Source organism: Equus caballus, chromosome 14 (genome assembly GCF_041296265.1).
Source record: "Equus caballus isolate H_3958 breed thoroughbred chromosome 14, TB-T2T, whole genome shotgun sequence".
NCBI classification, from domain to species: Eukaryota; Metazoa; Chordata; class Mammalia; order Perissodactyla; family Equidae; genus Equus; species Equus caballus.
This window is the reverse complement of record NC_091697.1, coordinates 43,683,546-43,709,358: the sequence shown is the minus strand read 5'-3', so window position 1 is coordinate 43,709,358 and position 25,813 is coordinate 43,683,546. Positions and strand designations below refer to the sequence as shown.

General features: G+C 41.7%; 1 protein-coding gene across 7 annotated transcripts; it reads left to right on the top strand.

The window, feature by feature from the left end:
• Positions 1-2,229: 2,229 nt before the first annotated feature.
• Positions 2,230-25,309, top strand: SLC26A2 (solute carrier family 26 member 2). 7 transcript variants are annotated; one of them, XM_023616900.2, is made up of 5 exons: positions 2,273-2,479; positions 9,652-9,801; positions 13,522-13,691; positions 15,674-16,403; positions 17,892-25,309. In XM_023616900.2, the coding sequence occupies exons 4-5, from the start codon at positions 15,699-15,701 to the stop codon at positions 19,395-19,397; spliced, it is 2,211 nt and encodes a 736-aa protein (XP_023472668.1). In that variant the 5' UTR covers positions 2,273-2,479; positions 9,652-9,801; positions 13,522-13,691; positions 15,674-15,698; the 3' UTR covers positions 19,398-25,309.
• Positions 25,310-25,813: the final 504 nt, after the last annotated feature.

Here is a 25,813-nt window from a genome sequence, read left to right as displayed (position 1 = left end):
CTGGGCTGCTGACCTGCTGTTATCGAGGAAGCTGATTATTAGCCAGCTCTCCATTAGCAGGGACTCAGTTATCTGTTTCACCCCTTGGATTCCTGCTGCAGAGAACTCGACATCATGAAGGTGAAGTAGGAGTGGCAGACCAAAGTCCAGCTCCATGTGGCCTCTGCGGTAGGGATAGTGAATGCGAGCAGGTGGGGGGACTACACATTAACAGCAGCCTGGGATGCTAAATTGGGAGGCAGGGAGGCACTAAAGGCTGACTTACAGGGGTTCCGAGGGGTTCTGGCATGTGACAGCTTTCAGTTGGAAAATTCACTTCTGTCCCACCTTAACTACTTGTCAGTTGCATGACCTTGTTCAGTAACAATGTTCTGGGCCTCAGTTTCCTCATCTGTAATGTAGATTAAAATGATGGAATAAAAGAAGAAAATGATAACCATTATTAAATTAAACCAGTCTTCATTGTGTCTGTTACATGGGAGGATGGGGTTGGATTCTTACATTTAACTAACACAGTGAGTTAAAGTGTTAGAGTGGTTAAAGTGGTTAAAGTGTTAAAGTGGTTAAGAGTGGGCTTTGCAGTCAGGTATAACTGGGTTAAAATCATGCTATTGTCACTTATCAACTGTGGGGCCTTGGACAAGTCACCTAACATCTGAGTCTCATTTCCTCACCTATAGAGAGAGAATCATATGACAGGCGTGCCTCACTTAATGTAAGGGGATACATTCTGAGAAACGCCTCATTGGGTGATTTCGGCCTTGTATGAACATCAGAGTGTACTTACACAAACCTACGTTATAGCCTACCACACACCTAGGCTGTCTGGTACTAATCTTATGGGACCGCTGTCGTATCCGGAGTCCCTCCTTGACCGAGATATCGTCATGTGGCACATGATCATACAGCACCTTCTCAAACGCTGCTGTGAAAATTCTAAGATCATGAATGGGAAGAGCTTTGTGCATCCAGAAACTGGCAACTGTTGCCATTCCGCTACTTCTGTAGCCCATAAGGAGTGGACAAAGTACCTCACGCCCATTGTCTCCCTTGACCCTCTCCAGGCCCCGGTGTGGAGCCATTCATGACCCGTTCAAAGGTGAGAGCATCGATGCCCATTGAGGTAAAGTGATTTGTCTCAGTCATAAGGGAACAGCAATCAGGAGTAGAACCCAGGCGCTCTGATCCTGTTAGGCTTGTGACTGGAAGTTCTGAATCTCGTGGGTGACAGAAACTTGATCATCTCTCGATAAGAAAGGGAGTCCCTTAAATGACTGTGAAGAGGTTCCTTAGAAAGGGAAGGAAAGGAAGGTAACCCTTTTGCTTCTTTCACAGGTCCTCTTCCGTTCCCATCTAGTGGGCCCGGAAAGCTTTAAACAAGAGGAAGAATGAACAAACTAACGTGTACTCAGTATCAGATAGCGCCCAGTTCGGGGCACATAATTCAATCCAAACAACATGCTAGGATGTGACCGGCAGAGAAGGCGCTGAGCGTTTAGGCTGAGACTTGACAGACAAGGAGAAACCAGGTAAACCGAACCAGTGTTCAGGTCCTGAAAGAGATCACATGCCTGACGGGCAAAGGAGGCCAGGCGGGGTGCATCGTAGTGAGGGAGGGAGACACGCGAGGCGGGGCGGGGGGCGGGAAGGGCCACGGCCCAGAGCGTTCACGGCTTTGAGGGGATAGGGAGGGATTTGATTTTATCTGTAAACATCAAGGAGAGGCCCTGAGGGTTTTAAACGAGGACTGGAATTACATTTCATATTTATTTTTACATTTTTATTTACATCTGAAAAAGAGCCTCTGGCTATTGGAACCTGTGGTGGAGGATAAGTTACACTGGGGCAAGAGCCTCTAACTTGCTAGCTGACCCTTCCCCATTGAGGGCTCCCATTTCCCCATCTATAAAGGTGGGTGGGAGGGAACTGGGTCCCCGGGAGTCCGAGATGAAGACGATGCCCCTCGCAAACGCAGAGCACTCTGCAGCTCTAGACGGAGCGCTTCCGCGTCTCCGTTGGTGCTTCTTCCTCCCTATACGCTGGCGGTTGAGGCCGGGAACCCAGGATCTGTCCACCCCGCGATGATTCACCGCTCCCCAGAGCGGGGTGATGAATGTCCCTAAGACTCAGGGCCGCGTGGCCCCTCTGCTCAGGCAGCCAGTCGCGAGGAGGAAAGCGGCCAGGGGGCGGCACCCCCGCCGGTCCGAGCCGCGTCATTGGCTGGCGGCCGCGTCGCTCGCCGCGGTGCCACGTGACTGCCGCGCCGGGCGTTAGTGCTGGCGGCGCCTTCCTCCCCAGCGGGTGGGTACCGGCCGGCGCTCCCCGCGTCCTGGCTGGCGGGGTCCCGCCTCCTCGGGGGGCCGGGTGATGGGCGGGGAAGGGGACAGCCCGCTTAAAGGGAGGCCGGCCGAGTCTCCGCCCGCGCCGCCGGGTCCCCTTAGCCCCGCCACGGCCGAGGACGCCGGCCCGGCCCCGAGAGGTGAGAAGAGGGGAGGGGACGCGGGAAGGGGGAAGGAGCGGCGCCCGCCTCCACGCGGTCGGCGGCGCCTCCACGGTCGCCCTGGCCTGGGTCCTGGGCGTGGTGGGAGGAAGCCCGCACCGACGGGCTTGCGTCGCGGTTATTCCCTCGGTCGGCGGCGGCGGGGGCGAGTGTCAGAGCCCCGGTGACCCGACCCCGCTCCTCTGGCCGAGGGCTGCCCACTCTCCACCCCACACGTCAAGCCGGTGCCTCCGCACCTCGCTCATAACGGTGCTGCTCTTCGCCCCGAGTCTTCGACTAGCCGTCTCGTCTGATAGCCGTCAGATATCTGGCAGCAGGACCGAGGAGATACCAGCCACGACCACCCTTCCACCCCCCATCCCCCACCCCTTGGACAGATGGGGAAGCTGGACAGATGGGGAAGCTGAGGCTTGGACACGAGAGAGGACTTATCTTGGTTTTTAAAACCACACACCTGGTTAAGTACAAATCAAGACCTGTAGTTTTCGAGACTCATAGACTAAGTTGAAATTCTTTCGCTGGATAGATGGGGACATGGAAAGGACACCAAAAGGGCCAGGGCCTTGCCCGAAATTACTCAGCAAGTTATTTGCAGAGCTAGGACTTGTACCCAGTTCTCCCGAAGTCGTGGAATATTAGGCTGGGCTCTTTCCTTGCACAGATTGGGGACCACGGTGAGTTAGAAGCATTCAGGACTTAAACTCCTTGCTGGCACCCATTCTAGTACCTTCTTTTTGTTTCTCCTTGTCCCCAGGGCTCTTTCTGTGAAATCTGGAAGTAATTTGATATCCAGTATTGGGGTTAAGCAGAAGTTCTGTTTTTTGAAAATTGAGACCATGAGAAATGGAGAGCCAAACCTGGTGGGAAGAAATGAGCCCATTTTTTCCTTCAGGAATGTCAAGGGGCAGAGACTAGTAGCTGTCATTTATTGAGCAGATGCTATGTGCCAGGCACTGTACTGGATGCTTTACTTGTGTTAGCTTTGCAACAACCCTGCAAGTTAGGTATTGTTATCCCCATTTTACAGGTGCGAGATTGATGCTGAGTAAAATGAAGATTTTCACCCAGCGCCATACAGCTGTTGAACAGGGTAGCTGGGATCTGGATAGAGATTCCAGCTGATTCCAGAACGTATCCAGTGATTTTCCAAGTATGGCCCCAGCTCCCTGACTCAGAATCACCCAGGGTGCTGAGTCTTGGATGTCATCGCTTGATTTGCCCAAGAGTCTGCATTTTAACGTTATTTCTGTATTTGGATATCATTGTACTATAATGTGCTGCCTCCTAGGGGAAGATCTGGAGATGACATATTCAGGGCTTTGGACAAATCTAGATTAGATTTACTAGGGGTGATGTTTGAGCGATGACATCACTTTTAGTAAGCGTAAACCCCCAGGCAGATTCTTGCCAAAGTATAATTTCTTGGCACAAACTTGGCTCTGGTGTGTTGGGGGAAAGGGGGAGGGGTAACTCTTTTTTCCTTACCACATAGGTGTGAAACTATCCTTCTTCCATTTGACCAACAAATATGTGTTAAATGCTTATTCAGGGGATCCAGCTGTGAACAAAATAGCGAGTCACTGCCTTTATGGGAAAGATAGCCAATTACCAAAAAAATAAATGTATAATATGAGATGGTGAGAAGGGGCAGGGAGAAAAATAAAGCAAAGGGGATAGGGGTACAAGGCAGGGATGGGCCCCGGAGGGGGCATGGCGGCAGCGGGGGTGCTGTTTGATAGATTGTGTCTGGGAAGGAACTGATTAAGGCAGTGTCTGAGCAAAAACCTAAAAGACAGGCAGGGAAAAGCTATGAACAGAGTGAGCAGTAGCATTCAGTTAGAAGGCCAGCAAAAGTAGATGGAGGCAGGAGCCTGCTTGGCTTGTTTGACACTGGTCTAGGCTACTAATTATTCTAGCCAAAATATAGCTACAGAGGTAAATTTTACCTTATTGGTCCTAAAAGAAAAAGAAAAAGTTACCCGTGTGTGTGTGTAATATGAAAGATAAAAATAATTTTGTTCTTAATCCTTTTACCAAACCGGCTTCAAGCAGTTTGTAACCCTTGCTTATTAAAATTAGTAAGAGACTCAGCAATGAGTTGAGAACTTGGCCACAAAGTATTGCTTTGAACCAGCTCCTAAGATCTCTTAGCAAGGAAACAAATTTGGGGGCCATCTGGTAAGTTAGAAAGTGAGCCAAGCTTGGAAATTGGAAGATGAGGTTTGAGAATCTGGTCCTACCAGTTGAGCAAGTGACTGAATTTTGATTTTTCTCATATGGAGAATAGGAATTCATAATCTGTTCCCTGATTTATTGAGGAGGCAAATGAGAGATGTATGTGAAATCTTTTTGAAAGCAGTAAATCACTGTGCAAGGCACTATTTAATTATTTGATCGTGGTTTTACATTGTTATTTTTCTGTCAGGTATTTTATTGCTTTGTCTTTTATGGGGCGTTATACTAGAAACAGCGTGTCGTAGTACTTGTGCTACTGATAGGAGCCTTCTGCCGGTGGTTCTTTTTGCATCACAGACGTAAATGAACATTGTTAATCACTTGTGATAACTGGAAAATAAGGAAGACTTTCTTGTCTTTATTGTGTTCGCTTGAAACTTCACCTCTTTGTTCAGTTCAGTAAATATAGGTGTGTAGCCATACATACCAAGTGTGAGGCACTGTGTTATGTGCTAGGTTTTGTGGAAAAGAAGATGACTTGATGTCTGCCTTTAAATGTATACTCTAGTTTGACAGACGTGTGAACTGAAGTGCTAAATAATTATCTGTAACATGTTGGGGAAGCGTAGCCTAAGAAGTTTCAACCCCCTTATCCTATGGTGTTTGAAGTGAGCCTTAAAGGATTAGAAAAAGGACCGAGATAGATGGAGATAGAAGGGAAAGGCATCCTAGACTGAAGGAACAACACTAGCAAAGGCCCAGAAGAGCAGAGGATGCTGAATATATCATGGATTGGTGACTGGCACACTGGTGCGTGGAAGGAAGCAAAAGAAAGGCTGTTTCAGGCTTATTCATAGAGAGAAGACTACTGAAGTTTTTAGGCTGTATTCAGTAGGAGGTGGGGAGGCACTGCCAATCTTTGAAGAGTATCCAGGTGGTTTGCTCTCATGTCGTAAATGAATGCTTCTTTTGAAGAACAGGCAGCATAGCTTAGTGATTAAACATGTTGGTTCAATTCCGTGCTTAAGGCTAAAGTATATCTGCAATTTTCAAATAATTCAGGGAAAAAACACACAAAAAACCCCAAACAAACCAACCTGTGTGTATGGAGAGTGCAAAAGTGCAGATGTGGAAAAACGTTAACAATTGGTGAATTGTTAAATTGCTGAATAGGTGGATTGTGAGTATACCGGTGTTCCGTGATCATTCTTGCAACTTTCTGAAGATTTAGAAAGTTTTAAAATAAGCAGCCCAGAGACAGAGAGAGAGTAGGTTTGACTCAAACAGGCTTTGGTTCCAGTCACGGTCCCACTGCTTACAAGCACTGTGTGTACTGGAAAATTATTTCCGAACTACACAGCCCACGCCTACTCCAGCCTAGTTTAGCTGGGATTTTTCCATATCAAGAGAAGAGACTTTTTTGGTAGGTGAGTTGTTCATGTTAATGTTAGGTTAATGTTAAGACTTCAAGTTTTCCACAAATTTTAGATCTAGGTTATTTTATATGCTTGCTATTTATTTCCTCCTTCTCTGTCTTCTTCTGGATTATTTAGTATTTTCCATTATTCCGTTTTATCTCCTTTGTTGGTTTATTAGCCATAACTCTTTGTTATTGATGGGATTGCTTAAGGTTTTATAGTTTGCATCTTTAACTTATCACTCTCTACCTTTGAGTGATGTGCCATTTCATATTAAGAACCTTACAGTGCTATAGTTTGCTTTCTTTCCTCCTGGTTTTGTGTATGTTAAAATATATGTAACATAAAATTGGCCATTTTACCATTCTTAAGTGTACAACTCAGTGGCATTAAGTACATTCACAGTGTTGTGTAAGCATCACTACTATCCATTTCCAGAACTTGAAACAGAAATTCTATAACCATTAAGCAATCACTCTGCATTCCCCCCAGCCCTTGGTAACCTCTAATATATATATATATATATATATATATATATATATTTTTTTTTTTTTTTTTTTTTAAGACTGGTACCTTGAGCTAACATCTGTTGCCAATCTTTTTTTTTTCTTCTTCTTCTCCCCAAAGCCCCTCAGTGCATAGTTGTATATTCCAGTTGTAGGTCCTTCTGGCTCTGCTATCTGGGAAGCCATCTCAGCATGGCTTGATGAGTGGTGCCATGTCCGCACCCAGGATCTGAACTGGGGAAACCCTGGGCAACCAGAGCGGAGTGCATGAAGCTAACCACTCAGCCACGAGGCCAGCCCCTCTAATCTGTTTTCTGTCTCTATAAGTTTGCCTATTCTAGATATTTCATATAAGTGGAATCATACAATATTTGTTGTTTTTTGTCTGACTTCTTTCTCTTAGCATAGTGGTCTCAGAGTTCATCCACGTTTGTAGATGAAGAGTATCAGAACTTCATTCCTTTTAAATGGCTGAATATATTCCATTGCATGGCTTATACCATATTTTGTTTATCCATTTATCTGCTGATGGACACTGGGGTTGTTTCCACCTTTGGCTACTGTAAATAAGGCTGTTAAGAACATTGGCATACAAGTATTTGTTTGAGTCCTTATTTTCAATTCTTTTGGAATATATACCTAGGAATGGAATTGTTGGGTCATATGATAATTCTGTTTAGCTATTTGAGGAGCCACCAAACTTTTCCACAGTGATTGCACCATTTTACATTACCACCAGCAACAATATCACTTATCTTTCAAAGAAACAAATATCAGATTTAAAAAGTCAAAGTTAATGCTTTATTTTTTTCTTTGGCTGAGGAAGATTCACCTGAGCTAACATCCGTTGCTGGTTTTCTCTTTCTGTATGTGAGCCGCCACCGCAACATGGCCACTGACAGACGAGTGGTGTAGGTCTGTGCCCAGGAACCAAACCCGAGCTGCTGAAGCAGAGTGTGCCAGACTTAACCAGTAGGCCACCAGGGCTGGCCCCAAAGTTCATTCTTTCTGAAATTTTTTTTGTTATAATAACTTTTTAAAATAAAAACCAATCTATCCATCAAAAACTACTTATTAAGTGCCTCCTGTGTGCCCAGTTCTATGCTAGGTATTGTGAGAGTACACAAAAAGCATAAAACATCTCCTTGAATAATTTTTAATCTAGTTGGGAAGATAAAATGTATATTCAACAAACGTTTATTGAACATCTAAACAATGGTAATTCAGAGAAGAATGAGGTACCGTTTGTGTGCTGATGACCTATATACCCCTCACCCACCCCATTTTTCCAGTTTTGGCTTTTCTCCTGTGCTTAAGACCTCCCATTTTTAATTGCTTACTGGGCATGCTCATTTGTATACCTTATAGAAATCTCAAACCTAGGAAAGCTAAAGTCACACTTTTTGTTGATTACCTTTCCATTTCCTCCTCCATATTCCCATACACTGTCCTTTTGTGTCGTCTACCTCAGAATTCATCTTAGGTTTGTCCATCTCCTTTAAGCATCCTCTCTTATCTAGTGGTATCATTGAAATGTCAGACCTCGTCCATCTTTGCCCTGCCTTGGAGTATGCCTTTGTCAGAAAGCTTACGGGATAAGTCCAGGCTTCTTGGGATTACATAAGGAACTGACCTTTCACTGCAGTTTTATCTCCTGCAACTTCACTCCAGGACTCTGGCCTTTTAGGTCTTGGATTATATTGGGACATGTCACTTGCCTGAGTTTCATTTCCTTTCTTTACTTTTCATCTTCTTCATATTGGCCTGCAGCTCTTCTTCACTTGCAGAATACTTCAAATATCTGTTATGGCACTTAGAGTGGTTTTTTTTTTTTTTTTTTTTTAAAGATTAGCACCAGAGCTAACATCTGTTGCCACAATCGTTTTTTTCTTCTTCTCTCCAAAGCCCCCCCCGGTACATAGTTGTATATTGTAATTGTAGGTCCTTCTAGTTGTGTTATGTGGGACTCTGCCTCAGCATGGCCTGATGAGCGATGCTGGGTCCGCGCCCAGGATCCGAATTGGCAAAACCCTGGGCCGCTGAAGCGGAGCATGTGAACTTAACCGCTTAGCCATGGGGCCGGCCCTGGCACTTAGAGTGTTATAGTTTATCTATTTAGAACTCGGTATATACCCACTGATTGTGGGTAGAAACTGTGTTTCTTACTCCTTTTAGCCAGAATTTCCTGATCTCCTACTATGTGTTAAGCATTGTTCTTGGTACTGGGGGTACAGTACATATGAGAAAGACTATAAATAATAGGTTTTTAAAAATGTATAAATACGTAATATAATTTCAGAAGTTGCAAGTGCTATGAAGGAGATAAAGCCAGGTAAGGGTTTAGAGGATGATGGGATGGGGCTGTTATTTTATTTGGGATGATCAAGGAAGGCCTCTCTAAGGAGGTGAAATAGGTGAGACCTGAAAGGATGAGAAGAGGCCTGCAAATGTCTGGGGTATGATTATTCCAGGCAAAGAGATCTTGAGCAAGTGCAAAGACCCTAAGAAGAAAATCAACTTGGCTTGTTCCAGGAACAGCAAGAAGGCCAATAGGAAATGAGGGTGGAGAGGTATGCAGCTTCAGATATTGTAGGGTGTTAGAGTGGCCCAGGTGAGGTATGACACTGGAGGGTAGTGAGATGTGATTGGATTCCAGAAACTTTTGGCAGTAGGGAGAGAATGGGTATATTATTCAAGGTAGAGCAGACAGGGCTTACTAATGGAATATATATGAGAGTAGGGGATTGAGAAAAGAAAGAATGACTCCTAGGTTTGGGGTCTAGGTTCTGATGCATTGTGTCTAGCACAGTGGTTAGCTTATAGTAGGCAGATGTTTATGATTTGATGAAGAGTAATACCCAATGTGTAGGAGCTCACATGGAAAAGTTAATCAGTCCAGCCTTGCAAGGCTGATTGGCACTTATGAATATTTGTAGAGTAAGCAAACGCTGCAGCCTACAGAACAAAGATGAGTCTGAAATTTCATCTGATGGGGAGTGGGTCCTTCCTTTTCCTCCAGGGGGCCAGTCTCAGTGTTAACTTCTCAATCTAGAGCAAGGGCCTTGGACAGTCGCCTGGGCTCCAGCCATCCTGGTTGCAGGCACCTGTGAGTGGGATGGAGATGGACACAGAAGCCCTTGCTCATCCTTGACTCCCCTGGGCCTTCCAGCGCTGTGATCTTGCCTGGACTTGTCTGACAACAGTGAGTTGGAGGATCAGATGGGACTGTGTAAACAGGGACTCTGCCTTGCTTTTACCTGTTTATGGTTTAGGTTTGTTTTTCTAAACAATCTTGAACTATTTTTTATTCATAAAAGGCAAAAAAGTAAATTATTAATTGCTTAGTAGAAGAATTAAATAACCAGAAGATATAATAAGATAATACATAATTATTTATCAAATGAGTGATACAGTGATTTTCTCAAAAGCCTTCAGGGTCTGTGCACTGCCTGCAGATTAAAGTGTACTTTTATTAACCTGGCGTCCAGGGGCCTCCAGAATCCCCCCCAGGTCCCTCTCCAGCATCCTCTCCCACTAATCTCCCACATGCATCCATGCTTTAAACATAGCATTCTAATTCCTGATTCTTTTCCTGCAACCTCAGAACTGTTGCTGTTTGTTCTTCTCTCCCTCATCCATTTTCCAAGTCCTCCTCGTCTTCTCAGCTCTGACCTGGACCTCAGAGCCCAGGTGAGATATGTTCTTCCCTTGAAGCCTTTCTTTTTTCTTTTCGAGGAAGGTTAGCCCTGAGCTAACATCTGCCGCCAGTCCTCCTCTTTTTGCTGAGGAAGACTGGCCCTGAGCCAACGTCCGTGCCCATCTTCCTCCACTTTATATGTGGGACGCCTGCCACAGCATGGTGTGCCAAGAGGTGCCGTGTCCGCACCCAGGATCCGAACTGGTGAACCCCAGGCTACTGAAGCAGAATGTGCACACTTAACTGTTGCGCCACCGGGCTGGCCCCCCTTGAAGCCTTTCTAAACTATTCCAGCTCTTGCAGATTTCTCCCCTGCTTAGACGCTATGGTCATAGTAATTGGCAGCTTCAGTTTTATTTAGCAGTGATGTTGTGGCATATACACAGTGAGAGCAGAGCATGAATATGGAACCATTATGTTTCAGAGGCGGACTTTACCATTCTCCTCTGAAAACTGTCACCCTCTGAAAGGGCATTTCAGTTTCACAAGTTGCCAAAGTGTTTTGTATGCACTATTAGTTAAAATTATATGCTGTAATTGCTTGCTCAAAGTAGACATTGTTTCACTTATAACTGCAAATTTTCAAATAGAAGTTGGCTGACCACTATTGGCTTATCTAGAAGAGATGTCCCTCTATTCTAGTCCAGTGCTCTTGGACTCAGTAATTCACACGGGAAGTTGTGCCAGTGCCGCTGTTTAGTCACCTGGTTAAGACCACTTTCTAGATAGTCACAGCTGCATGTCCTCGATTAAAAAAGAAAGTACAGAATGTCTTTTCTTTTGTGTTGCCTATACTGCCATTATACTTCAATATATGCATATGTAAATGTATTTTTCAAAAATGTTTTATTGTTTTTTTCCTCCAGTAATGTGGAAGGTTCAGGTGTTTTCTTGAGTTAGTCTACTCTCAGTTGTCGATGTTAATAAAGGGGGAAATTAGTCTAGATAATAGAGTAAAATCCTGCTTTATTGAACTTTATTGAATGTGTAGTTTGTAGTCCAACCTTCTTAAAATGGAAGTCTGGTTGCAGACCATATTTCACGGATAAACACTGTAATTTCTTAATTTTCATAATTAATGTAACTAATGCGATTGGTGAATACTAAAATTGAAGGCAATAATAGGTTTGAGGAAGTTGGAGAATTTGTATGCAAAAAGGGATATTTGAAAAATATGTTCCAAAGTAGATATTTCCACTTGAGAGGAAATATTACCTTCCATCCTCCTTTTCTCTGTTTGGGTTATGTGTTTAGCAAACATTGTAGCTCCTGTTTTGGAAAGCATGTGCCTGGATACTTTGGGCACACAAAGATGACCCAGAATGGAGCTTGCTCTCAGGAGCTTAATTTGTATGGAGGTCATAACTACAATTTAGTTTAAGATAATTTTTAATGTAGTTTTATATTGTTTTGGGTTTTAAAAAGAAAAGATATAAACAGTTTTGAGGAGAATCTTAGGGGTGAGTAGAATAGGTAAGGAGACAATAGATAGCTTTAGGATTCAGATTAATGGCTGAATCAGTTGCACTTCTAGGACTGTCTGTGAGTGAATAACCTGTGTTTGAGAGCTAAAGATGGAAAAAGACCATGCCTATAGAGAAAGGAGAGTTAGGTACAAATTTGTAGATATCAGTGCTAGGTTATTTTGGGCAGCAAGTATTTGAAACTGGGATATGTAGAGTAGCTGAATTCTGAAGTGTTTAGAAGCACCTGAAGTTAGAGAAAGCTAATTAGATAGGTAGTAGGAATAGTGCCATGCTCAAAAAAGAGCTATTCTTGGAATCCTAAAATCTGGATTTTATTACCTGGCTGAGTCACTTACAAGCTAAATAAGTTACTAAATTGGGCAGATCCTTTCACTTTATAATCTATCTATATATTTAAAGTGGGTTTCTTATAGACAGTATATAGTTGGGTCTTATCTTTTTCTCCAATCTGATGATCCTCTGTCTTTTAATTGATATGTTTAGACAGTCACATTTAATGTGATTATTTATATGTTCAGATTAAACTTTACCATCTTGCTGCTGGTTTTCATTTTGTTCCATCTGTTTTTGGTCTCTTTTTTTCCTATTTTTCTGCTTTCTCTTGTGTTAATTGAGAATTTTTTATGATTCCTTCTTATCTCCAGAATTGACCTATTATTTTTACCTTAAAAAAAAAATTTAGTGGCTACCCTTGGGTTTACAATATACGTCTTTAACTAATCAGAGCCTACTTTCAAATAATAATATGTCATTTCACATCTTGTAAGACCTTACCACTCTCAATTCCTCCTCCCATTCTTTGTGCTATTGTTTTCATATAGTTTATTTTGTATATGCTATAAACAAAATGCATTCCTAGTTTTGCTTTGACAGTTATCTTTTAGAGCAATTAAAGATTTTTTTAATTAAAAAATTTGATTTTATCTTCATTTATTCCATTTCCTGGACTTTGTTTATTTGTTGTGTATTGTTGTGTAGACCTGAGTTTCTGTCTACTATATGTGTATATAGTAGTGCTGTTCTACTTGTAATAAATTCTCATAGTGTTTGTTTATCTGAGAAAGTTTTTATTTCTCTTTCATCTTTTAAAAGATATTTTCTCTGGGTATAGAATTCTGGGTTGACAGTTATATTTCTGTGATAAAAGTATCACTCCATCGTCTTCTAGCTTGTATGATTTCCAATAGGAAAGTCTGTTATAATTCCTGTCTTTGTTCCCCTGTATATAATGTATGTTTTTTTCTTTGCCTGTCTTCAGCCTTTATCTTTGTCTTTTGGTTTCAGTAGCATGAATATGATATGTGTAGGTGTGGGGTTTTGTTTTTATATTTGTCCTTGGTGTTCTCTGAGATTCTTGGATCTATGGTTTGGTGTTTCTTATTAATTTTGGAAAATTCTTGGCCGGTATGTCTTCAAATATTTCTTCTGCCCATTCTCTGTCTTCTCCTTTTGAGATTCTAGTTCTGCATATGTTAGCTTGTTTAATATGTCTCACAGCTCTCGAATGTTCTCTTACATTGTTACTGTTTTTTGTGTTTTTTTAATTCTTTTTTTCTCTTTGTTTCAGTTTAGGCAATTTCTATAGCTCTGTCTTCAATTTCATTGATTGTTTCTTTGACTCAACTTTACTGATGATAGAAAATATTAATTTTTGTCTTTTTCATTCCCAGATTGTAGTCATATAGGGCAAGATTTGGATTTTGTTAGTTTTTTATTATCCCTCTTTTACGTATCTTAGGTTTGGAAAAGGCTTTTGACCCAGAAATCACCAAGAGCTGCTCCAAAAGAAGGACATGAGAAATGTACTCGGACTAGCGTGGCCTGAAAGCGGGAAGTGAGGAGAGCCACAGACGGCTGCAGTGCGGAACAAAGATCTGCTGTGTCCACAGTCTAATCGACTTGCCCAGGGTAAGCGGTCACTGAAGCTTTTCTTCATCATCTGCTTAACAAGACCACCAAAGTAACTGTTATTCGGCTCTTGTTCAGTGATGATCCTTCATCCTAAACAAAATTAATGTGGGTTACTTTTACATATCTCGGGATCTTGAATAGGTGATGGGTCCTGGATTATGGCTTCTTGATAACCTTAGGTTTATAGAATCTCACAAGGGCCTATTTTTCTGTCAGTTCCCAAACAGGAAGCTTCCTGAGTCCTCTATCTAATATATTTTATCTCTGTCTGGCTACAGTCATAAATTTGTTTATTCATTTATTCTTTTCTTCATTCAAAGCTTGTGTAAGCCTGCTATCTCAGAGTTACTGTTTTACATTCATTGATGATTACCATGAGGAACAAGATGTCCTTTCTTCCAGGAGCTGGAGCGGCTCCTATGTAAATAATATAAGAATGTAGTTAGGGGCTGGCCCAGTGGCGCAGCAGTTAAATGTGCATGTTCGGCTTTGGCAACCCAGGGTTCGCCGGTTCGGATCCTGGGTGTGGACATGGCACCGCTTGCCAAGCCATGCTGTGGTAAGTGTCCCACATATAAAGCAGAACAAGATGGGCATGGATGTTAGCTCAAGGCCAGTCTTCCTCAGCAGAAAGAGGAGGATTGGCAGCAGTTAGCTCAGGGCTAATCTTCCACCAAAAAAAAAAAAATTAAAAAAAAAAAGAATGTCATTAGTACTATAATGGAGGTGCACTATGCAGTGGGACACAGGGTATAGTGATTGATCGGGGCTAGGAGAGATTGGGCAGTGCTTTGTGTAAGAGGTAGCATTTTAACTTGGCTTTAAAAATGATTACAATCTTGACAGGCAGAGAGGTGGATGGCCCTTCTAAGCTACGCTAACATCACAAAGGCACTGATTTGTGAAGTATTTGGTAAATAGTTTACACTCTATTCCTTTGAGAGCCTGTTTCTTTTTCCTCCTCTTTTTTACTCTTATTACAATGACTTATTTTTTTGTTGTTCCTTCTCTCTTTTTGCTTAGTTTTACCACCTCTGTTTCCCTGCAGTTCTTAGTGGTAGGTCCCATGGCCCTAGTTCTGTAGTTTAGGACCCAGAGATGGAGGATCACCTCGTTACCCTCCAAGTGGAAGGAGAGGGCAACATTAGTCCTCCGTTCAGCCTGTGTTCAGAATGAGTCCTTAATAGTAAAGCGAATCTTTCTTTGCGTGAACATGGGCCCTGCCCACAGGGCAGATATGACTCTATTCTAGAACAAAGTAGAATAGATTGAAACTTTCCAGAGCATATGTCAGACATTTGCCCCCTCAGCCCCCCCTATGCTCTTGACATTTGTTTGCCTCAGCAATCTCTAATCAGCTTCTCTCTCCTCTTTCCTACCAAGCAAGGGGGTGCTATTCAAAGACCCAAATGTATTTTGCTCTAGTTTCTTTCTTTTTCCAAAAACATTTTTCTTTACTCTATCACTCTCTTTTTCTCCTTTATGTTTATTTTCAACAGTTAGTGGGTTATAAAAAGGGACACCTCTCCCCCATAAAAAAGGTTCAGCTTCCTTGTTTCAGGGACTTGCAGGTAGGGGTCAAGGTTTGGGATGAGATCCTGTTTTGCAGTATGTCTAGGAGTGAAAAACCTGGAGAGAAGACAGTTGATAGCATATAGAAAGGAGGAGACAGCCCGCCTGATAGCTTTTCTGGAGAAAAAACTGCAGGAGGAGCCAAGCAGAGATGGAGAAGAATCCTTGATGATTTATTCTCTTGGGAAGTCCTGTACCCAGTGAATTATTTGCATTGACTTGGGTATTTATGGTCTAATTCTTTTTTTTCCCCCTTTCACAATTGAGGCTCAACTAAGGAAAGTGCATGTAAGGTACCTGCCCCCAAACTGAACTCTTAGTTCTCATGAATGACAAGTAGGACTGTTAAAATGTGTGAGCACTGAGAATTACTTAACCAGTTAACCCTGGTGTTTTCTTTGGGGTAGGAGGCTGAAGCATCTATCTCCAGAAATGTCTTCAGAAAGTAAAGAGCCACATGTCCTTTCACCCAAGGACTCATTTGAAGGAAATGACCGATACAGTCCTCCATCTAGGATCCATCTGGAACTTGAAAAGAAATCAAGTACTGACTTCAAGCAATTTGAGGCCAGTGAGCCATGCAGACCTTATCCTAGGATCCACATGGAACCTCAAGAGAAATCAAATACTAACTTCAAGCAGTTTGTCATAAAAAAACTGCAGAAGAGTTGCCAGTGCAGTCCAACCAAAGCAAAAAATATGATTTTTGGTTTCCTACCTGTTTTGCAGTGGCTCCCAAAATATGATCTGAAGAAAAACATTTTAGGAGATGTGATGTCTGGCTTGATTGTGGGCATCTTATTGGTGCCCCAATCCATTGCTTATTCTCTCTTGGCTGGCCAAGAACCTATTTATGGTCTATATACATCTTTTTTTGCCAGCTTAATTTATTTCCTATTGGGTACCTCCCGTCACATCTCTGTGGGCATTTTTGGAGTACTGTGCCTTATGATTGGTGAGGTAGTTGACCGAGAACTACTCAAAGCTGGCTACGACACAGTCCATATTGCCCCTTCTTTAGGAATGGTTTCAAATGGGAGCACGTCATTAAACCAGACGTCAGACAGGATATGTGACAGAAGTTGCTATGCAATTAAAGTTGGCAGCACTGTAACCTTTCTGGCTGGAATTTATCAGGTAAGAACAATGGAACAAGTGGTGGTTTCTGGCAAAAGAAATCTCTATACATGAAATCTCAGATCTGTGAGGGGTCTTAGAGATCATAATAATTAAGGCTATCATTTATTGAATGCAGAGGATATGTGAGGGGTAGAGCCAGAATTCAAACGCTGGTTTGACTCCACAGGTAAGATAAGGCTGCTTCTGTTTTCTCAACCCTAGGCTGCCTCTTAACCAATAAATATCAGTCAGCCAGATTTTAATTATTCCGTTGTAAAAATTTAGACCAGAAGGCGACCTCAGACCACCTAGTACAACTCCTTAATTTTCTATGTTGAGAAACACTGGTTTGCTTGGGATTCTGTGTGGTTGGTTCTTGGCAGAGTCAGCGTTAACAATCAGGTGGGAGGATAAGAGAATGAGGATTGGGGAGAGGAGTGCAGGAGTTTTTCAAACAATAGATGACCCCCCTACTTCCTTTAGAATTGCTGTTCTAGTGAGTAACTCTCACTCAAAATAGTAGTTCTCTTAGACTGTTGGGGAGGGAAACGGTGAGAATGGGTATTTCATATTATCACCCAGGAGAAAGGATTAGAAATGAAATTCTTCTTGGATCTCCCATAGAAGCCGTTAATCTTCCATTATCATCACGCCCCTGCCTTTTGGCATCCAGGAGTCAGTGCCAACGTTAAAGCTCCTCTCTATTACAGGCATTTGGAACCACTAAGGGAAGGGGAGGAGTGGCTCACTTTATTTGGTGCCTGGATGAGGAGGGAAGGGAGAAGGGGGTGACGTGCAGAAGAGTTGTGCTCCTCAGAGTCCATTTTTGCTTTTTGTTAGTATGCCTCACCACGAGTGAGGAAGGGCGCGGTAGAATTCTGAGGAATTATTCGGAAGAGGAAAAAGAAATGAAAACGTTCTATCTTTGAGGATGCAGAATTACTGTGGGAAGCAGTATGGCATAAGCACGTATACATTGGATGAGAATAGTTTCTCAATGTGAGGTTAGATTAAAGAGAGTTCCATAATAATTTCAAGAGTGTGATTCTATCTTTATGTGAGTCTAATTTTTGGTTTTACCAGTTAAAACTTTACTTTTATGGTAATGATTTGTAATTTAAAGAAAATACATGGTTTTTTAATTAGAAGAATTTTTCCAATTTGAGTTTTTATGGTTTTTTATGGATCCTTGAGAATTTTTTCTTTTTGGAAGAGGTCTGAACCTTATTCAAGTTTAAGAACCATTGTACAAGAAGGTAGGAATCCTAAATTCTTGTCTCATCTGGCTAATGAGTAAGTGTGACCTTGGGCAAGTTGCTTAGCCCTCTGAGTAGAAATGAGCTCTCTCTATGTAAAATTAGAGGATTGAGACGTGATTGCATTTTTTTCTAGCTGACATTCTGTGATGCTCTAATGGTGTGTCTCTATGCAAAGAAACGCCTGGGTAATACAGGATTCGAAGCTCTTTTCCATCAGTGTTTAACATTTGTATATCCTTCCTTCCAGGTAGCGATGGGCTTCTTTCAAGTGGGCTTTGTTTCTGTCTACCTCTCAGATGCCTTGCTGAGTGGATTTGTCACTGGTGCCTCCTTCACTATTCTTACATCTCAGGCCAAGTATCTCCTTGGGCTCAGCCTGCCTCGGAGTAGTGGCGTGGGCTCACTCATCACTACTTGGATACATATCTTCAGAAACATCCACAAGACCAATGTCTGTGATCTCATCACCAGCCTTTTGTGCCTTTTGGTTCTTTTGCCAACCAAAGAACTCAATGAGCACTTCAAGTCCAAGCTTAAGGCACCGATTCCTACAGAACTCGTTGTCGTTGTGGCAGCCACATTAGCCTCTCATTTTGGAAAACTACATGAGAAATACAATACCAGTATTGCTGGACATATTCCTACTGGGTTTATGCCACCCAAAGCACCGGACTGGAACTTAATTCCCAGTGTGGCTGTAGATGCAATAGCTATTTCTATCATTGGTTTTGCTATCACTGTATCACTTTCTGAGATGTTTGCCAAGAAACATGGCTACACAGTCAAAGCTAATCAGGAAATGTATGCCATTGGCTTTTGCAATATCATCCCTTCCTTCTTTCACTGCTTTACTACTAGCGCAGCTCTTGCAAAGACGTTGGTTAAAGAATCAACAGGCTGCCAATCTCAGCTTTCTGGTGTGATGACAGCTCTGGTTCTTCTGTTGGTCCTCCTGGTAATAGCTCCTTTATTCTATTCCCTTCAAAAAAGTGTCCTTGGTGTGATCACTATTGTAAATCTCCGGGGAGCCCTACGTAAATTTAGGGATCTGCCCAAGATGTGGAGGGTTAGCAGAATGGATACAGTTATCTGGTTTGTTACTATGCTGTCCTCTGCACTAATAAGTACTGAATTAGGCCTGCTTATAGGGGTTTGTTTTTCTATGTTTTGTGTCATCCTCCGCACTCAGAAGCCAAAGGTTTCATTGCTTGGCTTAGTGGAAGAGACTGAAATCTTTGAATCCATGTCTGCTTATAAGAACCTTCAGGCTAGGCCGGGCATCAAGATTTTCCGCTTTGTAGCCCCTCTCTACTACATAAACAAAGAATGTTTTAAATCTGCTTTATATAAAAAAACTCTCAACCCAGTCTTAGTAAAGGCAGCTCAGAAGAAGGCAGCAAAGAGAAAGATCAAAAAGCAACCAGTGACTCTCAGTGGAATCCAGAATGAAATTTCAGTGCAACTTTCCCACGATCCATTGGAGCTCCGTACCATAGTGATTGACTGTAGTGCAATACAATTTTTAGATACAGCAGGGATCCATACACTGAAGGAAGTTCGCAGAGATTATGAGGCCATTGGCATCCAGGTTCTGCTGGCTCAATGCAATCCCTCTGTGAGGGATTCCCTGGCTCGGGGAGAGTATTGCAAAGATGAAGAAGAAAACCTTCTCTTTTATAGTGTATATGAAGCGATGGCTTTTGCAGAAGAATCTCAGAATCAGAAAGGAATATGTATTCCCAACGGTCTCTGAGTCTTTAGACTCAGATTTGTTGAGAAAGTAGATGGAAGAAAGAATATTGTCTAGCCATGGAGCTGGAAAATGTTGCAAACTTGAAATCTTAACCTATTGGCTAGACAGCATTCTTCCTTTGAAGCTGATGTCCTTTGCAGATACACAAATGCAGCAGAACTTAGAGATAGGCAGAATAAAAAAAGGAAAATACTGTGGTTTCAAGCCTTCTTGCAGATATGAGGTATTCTTGGAATTAAGTAAATATTCTACCGAATTGAACTGTAAACATAATTACCATCCTGTTTTAGGAGATACATTTGGACTCTTCCTTCTCCAGGAGGTACAGGGATGTAGCTGGCATTTACGTGAGGTGCCAGAGCCTCCTTGACATGGCTCTTAGGAGAGGTAGTGGAAAGGAGGCAGGGAGTGAATGTTGTGCCTGCTCACGCACCAGCAGATCAAAAGGCTTCTGGAGCACAAGGTAATAACTAGACGAGTTTGTTCGTACTTTTGCTTCTCTATTTCCAGTCTTTGCTCTCCGACGGCTTTTAATAGGAAAGCACCATTCCTCGCCTTAAGGCTGGGAACCATGGGCACAGTCTTATCAGGAACCTGATGGCTGGGCTGGTTTGTGAAATCCTACCAGCCAGCATCACATTATGCAGAACGCTCTTTGTAGTCATGTTTTTAGTCGTGCCTTTTTGTTTAGGGTAAGTAGGTAACCAAGAAACTCTTCATAGTCAGCAAGAATAACAGGAATCCTTACTGTCTTTTCTGTGATCTCTGTCTGTCCCTGATTCTGAGTATTTCTCTACCATTAAGCTCTGTGTTAGCCTTCAGTTATGTTGTGTGTTTCCCATGGAATCTGTCCTAAACTGCTATGGCTGATGACCAGTAACAAGCTTGCCCGATAAAAGTCATAATGCTGACTCAGCAATTCTATATAGCATTTTAAATGAGGTTTTGGCAAACTTGAGGATGAATTCCAAAAAAAAAAGATTGACAGGTTCCCTTAAGAATTTGTTTCCTGGGGCCAGCCTAGTGATGCAGCGGTTAAATTCGCACGTTCTGCTTCAGCAGCCCGGGGTTCACAGGTTCAGATCCCAGGTGCAGACTTACGCACTGCTTGTCAAGCCATGCTGTGGCAGGGATCCCACATATAAAGTAGAGAAAGGTGGGCATGGATGTTAGGTCGGGGCCAGTCTTCCTCAGCAAAAAGAGGGGGATTGCGGCAGATGTTAGCTCAGGGCTAATCTTCAAAAAAAAAAAAATTAAAAAAGAATTTGTTTCCTTAGCAGTGAATCTTCTTTCCTTACCATGCTTTTTAGCAAGGATGGGCTGGGGATTAAGTCTTTCTCAATAGAAACTACTGTTCATCTTTACTTTGCAAGAAACGTTTACTGTAACCAATAAAAGTAATAGAGTGCTTCCAAAAGAACATCAATAATTAATTTGTAGATGTTTTAGTGAAAACAAAGCTAATGCTTACTGCCATGCACTCTATTGATGTACAGTAAATGTCGATGACAGCAACAGCTTTTAACTCTTCGGGCCACCTAAAACTATTATGCAAGAGGATTTAGAAGCATCACCTTTGTACAACCCAAGTTCTGTGGGTGTATTATTTGTGATAGCTGGCCACAAGTTGTGGCTACAGAATATTTCCTTTTGAAAAGCAAGAGTGTCCGACATTGAAAGCTTATAGTTCTGTATCTGATAGGTGAGAAAAAAAACAGGTTTTCCAAAGTTAGGACCAAGAGACTAATTTATATGAGGCTGAGACAGCCACACCATTTAAAACAAAATAATTGCAAAAATGCAAAATCATTTTTCAACCTGGTCCAGCATTCTAAACAATTTAAATATTTATGAGAAGCAAACCCTATGGGTAGCACATCTGTTGGAATGGGACACTTTTGAACATATTTAGCTTTTCTGCTGGATCCATAAACTGCAAATGTTGCTTTTCTATTGGTAGAGCTCTGCCCATCTGTTTACATCAAAAATGCCTTTCTGTTATTAAAATGAAGCAGTTCCTTGGTAGAAAAGCTGGATTTCTACCTTTGAGGTGATTGACATCATGATTAAATGTAATAGTGTCCTGAATTCTGACATCCTTTTAGAACTTAAGTCTAGAATTTCAGAAATGTTAACTGCTGTTTGTGTTTTGTTTGTTTGTAGCCAGTATTTGCCCTTTCTATCCCGTCTTGTGAACACTAATAGTAAAATCACAGTGTCTTGTCAGTCATTTGTTTTTAATCCCTCTTGTCCCTCCCCCAAGCCAGGTTTGAATCCAGACCATTAGGGATGTCTAAAGCCATGTAACAGAGTAATGAGTGCGTGTTCAAGACGACTCTATAATTCAACAGACACTAGCACAGCAAACAAATGTCAGTCCAAAGATTTTGGGAAGCCTCTTCGAAGAATGGAGTAACAGGATTTGATCTCTTCCTGACATTTCTATCCATACATAGATATAAACAATTCTGGAGCGTTATGCAATTAGCAAATTCTTGAATTGTGTTCTGGTTTGTTCCTCTCTCACCCAAAAAAGGAAAGGAGATTCTGCTTTTGGTAGCTATCTGTAAAAACATTTAAGATTTCTCTAGAATTTGTTTCTCACTTTCTCTGCTTGGGTTGAAGTCTGCCTAAACTTACACAGTGTTAAAATTTTATGATTACTGGTTTTTAAAGGAATCAAACCTGAAAGCAAAGCCTAATTCACCAGTAAAACTAATGTTTTCTTTGGCTTTCTTGCTCAAGGGCTTGGACTTTAGTTCATCAGGTGATATTTTTCACACTTTATTGATAGAAAAATATCTTGCTTACTCTAAACTTTAGAGTCTAAATGAAGCATTTTCTCATTGCTTATTGACAAATGTACAAAACTGAGTATCATAAAATGGTCATTTAATTGAAATGTAGTGTGTACACTCTTGATGGTTAAAAGTCTTACACCTTGTTTATTTTTAAATTTGTTACAACCAGAGGGGTGGAGTACCAGTGCACAGAGAGACTAAGGATGACATTCAAGAGAGGGGTGACAGGAATAGACCATGGAAAGGACTATTTCTGACCAAATGCAGGAGAAAAGAGGGACTCAGTTGATGGGATCCAGTCCCTGGTGAGCCCCACACAGCAGTACAGTGATCAGGATTAGGAGCTATGCCTTAGTTTGAGAGTGAGGTCAGAACTGGGTTCTGTTTCTAGAAGGGGAGGGGCACTGGTTCAGCAAAGCTGAAAGAGCTGAAGAGCACTGGTAGCCAGGGTTGGGGCAAAAGCCCCGGCCGACCTACTCTGGAGCAGTAGATTGACTGTGGTGCTAGCTGTGCCTCTGATGGGGTGAAATTGACAGATGTCTAGTTGACAGTTCCTTTTTTTAAAGTTGGATCAAAGGAAAACAAGATCTGGATAGTCTGACGTAGTTTTTAAACAATAGTAGACATTGAAGCCAAAATTTTTCGATAAATTTACACTGTGGTAAATGGTGATCTTTAAATATGTATGGGGTGTTAGATGAGTTTATTAGACTATTCTAATGCTAATGACTACATTTTAACAAGAACAGTAATTTTCTGCAGGGCCATTCTCTGAGTAATTTGTCATTTAAGAACACATTTTCTGGGTGTTAGCCCTGATCCTGTTATAAAAGTGAGAAAAAGGCTGCAGTGAATTTCTTGGGAACTTAAATTGAGTCTAGAAGTTATAATGATAAATTCAAGCTCTGATCCTTATTAATGTTCTTAGTGTATTGTTTTCCTCTATATATTGCTATAGATGAGCCATAGGTTATTTTTGCATCAATGTAGACAATACCTCAAATACTTCCTGAGGACCCATGCAGGAGTCTAGGGCCCTGGGCCAGGTGCTGGGAGTATGGGCTGTATGGTAACTCTCCTAGGTAACACATGGGGGCACCTGGAGGTGCTTTATGGAGGGGCTCGGCTGAGTCTGGACTGAGGTCTGAGCAGAAGGCAGACAACTGAGGCAAACAGGGAGGCATCAGTGCCCCTGGTCTATTCAGGGATTGATTCCACGGTGACATGGTAAAAAGCCAGTGGACAGGATTTTGACTTTGCTTAATTTTTCTGTTCTTTAATGTTTCTCTTCTTTTTTCCTTTAAAGTTTTTATTTATCTGTTCTAGTGATGCCTTATTTGAAACTGGGCTTAAAAAAATTGCAAAGAGGAAGAAATTGGATCTAGAAAGACTTTAGGCTTTGAACTAATTTGGCTTTCTTTTTTTTGGTATAAAGATTTTAGATAATCATGAATGAAATTGTTAATTTGAGTGCTAATAACAAGAATGACAGGGCTGGCCCCGTGGCCGAGTGGTTAAGTTCACGCGCTCCGCTTCAGCGACCCAGGGTTTCCCCGGTTCGGATCCTGGGCGTGGACATGGCACTGCTCATCAGGCCATGCTGAGGTGGCGTCCCACATAGCACAACCAGAAGGACCTGCAACTAGAATATGCAACTATATACTGGGGGACTTTGGGGAGAAGAAGAAGAAGGAAAAAAAGAAGATTGGCAACAGATGTTAGCTCAGGTGCCAATCTTTAAAAAAGAAAAAAGGAATGACAATTATAATGGAACAGACCAATAAATACACCAGCTGGTTTGTTATCATAGTGTATTATTAAAGTAAAATACTATTGAAATACTGTAAGTTAAAAGTACATTTTAGTTTTTAAAAAAAGTAACTTTAGGACTGGAGGATTTAGATGTGGGAATGGGGGAGATTTATTTTTATAAGGTAATTTTTATCCTGACAAGGACTATTTTTTTAAAAAAGTATTTTGCACCTGAAATTTTAAGGTAAACATGTTAAATACAGTAGCATTATACTAAATAGTGGATTTTTTCTTGGTGTGTATTTTATTTTTCTCAGTGATGCAAAATAGGAAGGAGATACATTGCATTGTGAAAATTGGAATAATGAGGGACACTCAATGCCTTTACTGGAGAGTCCACGTTTGTGAGTCTGTGCTGGAACCTTGTATAACCTTTCTTGGACTTAAATTATGGCTCTGAAAAAGGCCAAATAATTAGGATCTTAATACAAAATACCAATGACACAATTTCTAACTGAAGCTTTTTTAGTTGGCAGGCAGACAAGCAGCCTTAGCCAAAAAGGATTTTTAATTGCAGCTTTAATAAATTTATTTTAGGGAAGCTTTCTTCCCCACCCCATCCCCCATCCCTAAAATAAGATACTTGGAATCAAACAGCTCTTGCCTTTTCAATTCAAATCAGTTGGGAAATTACTGTTTGAGTTCTGGTGCTGCCATGATTTCTCAACAGTTAGTGTGAACAATCTATATAAAACACTACATTTTTTTGTCTCCTTTGCAATTTTATATGCAAATCAAGATAGGAGCTGGCCCAGTGGTGTAGTGGTTAAGTTCACGCACTCTGCTTCAGCAGCCAGGTGTTCGCTGGTTCAGATCCTGAGTGCAGACCTGCACACCACTCATCAGGCCATGCTGTGGCAGCATCCCACATAAAATAGAGGAAGATTGGCACAGATGTTAGCTCAGCAACAATCCTCCTCACACACAAAAAAACCAAGATAATATCAGGGTGACAGGTGAATGAACTCCAATTCTGTCATGTCTATTTACTAAAAAAGTAGTTTACCTTTTTTTCAATTATTCGAGGCTAATGACTTTGAGGAACATGTTTTATACCACATATATCTTTTTTAATTAAGGCAAGTGCCTTGATGCTAGTCCACATAAATCATGCTTAACCTAACTCTGTGGGATGAGCTATTGATGGACTGCAGCCTGTTGCAGGAGATGGGGAATTGGTTAATAGCAGATCCTTTTCTTCTGGAAGGATATGTTTATGATGTTTATTATATAAGATCCTATATGTGCTGAGATCTAGAGGTGTCATTTGTGTGCTAATAAATTGTTATGCTAATAAAATATTACTCTGTGTCAAATTATTTAAGTGCAAGGGGGGTTCTAACTAAGAAACAGATTTAGGTCACCAGTGAGCTTAAAATACTGTCTCTTTACATGTGGAGAGGGATTCAGTCATTAATTTTCCCAACCATAGCAAAAGGATATGTCCTTATAGAAAGCCATAAAGCATAAAGAAACCCAATTCTTTGCTTTTTGCTCTGTGGTCCTGAGTGAGTCAGTTAACCCTTTGGGGACTCAGTTTTTCCATCAGTGAAGAGGGAAGGAGGACTAGACTACCTGAGGACCCTTCCAGTTCTCATGTTGCACGAGGCCTATTCCATCCTGGGATGGAATCAGAAAACCCAAATCTGGCTCATGTTTTACTACTGTCCTAACTCTGAATTTTGGTCAGTGAATTTTGAGCCTCATTTTTCTCATCAATAAATTGAGGCTAACACGTTATGCTGGCTAAGAGAATTGGGAGTGGAATTCCTAACTGGAGCATAACACTTTGTAAGGAATAAT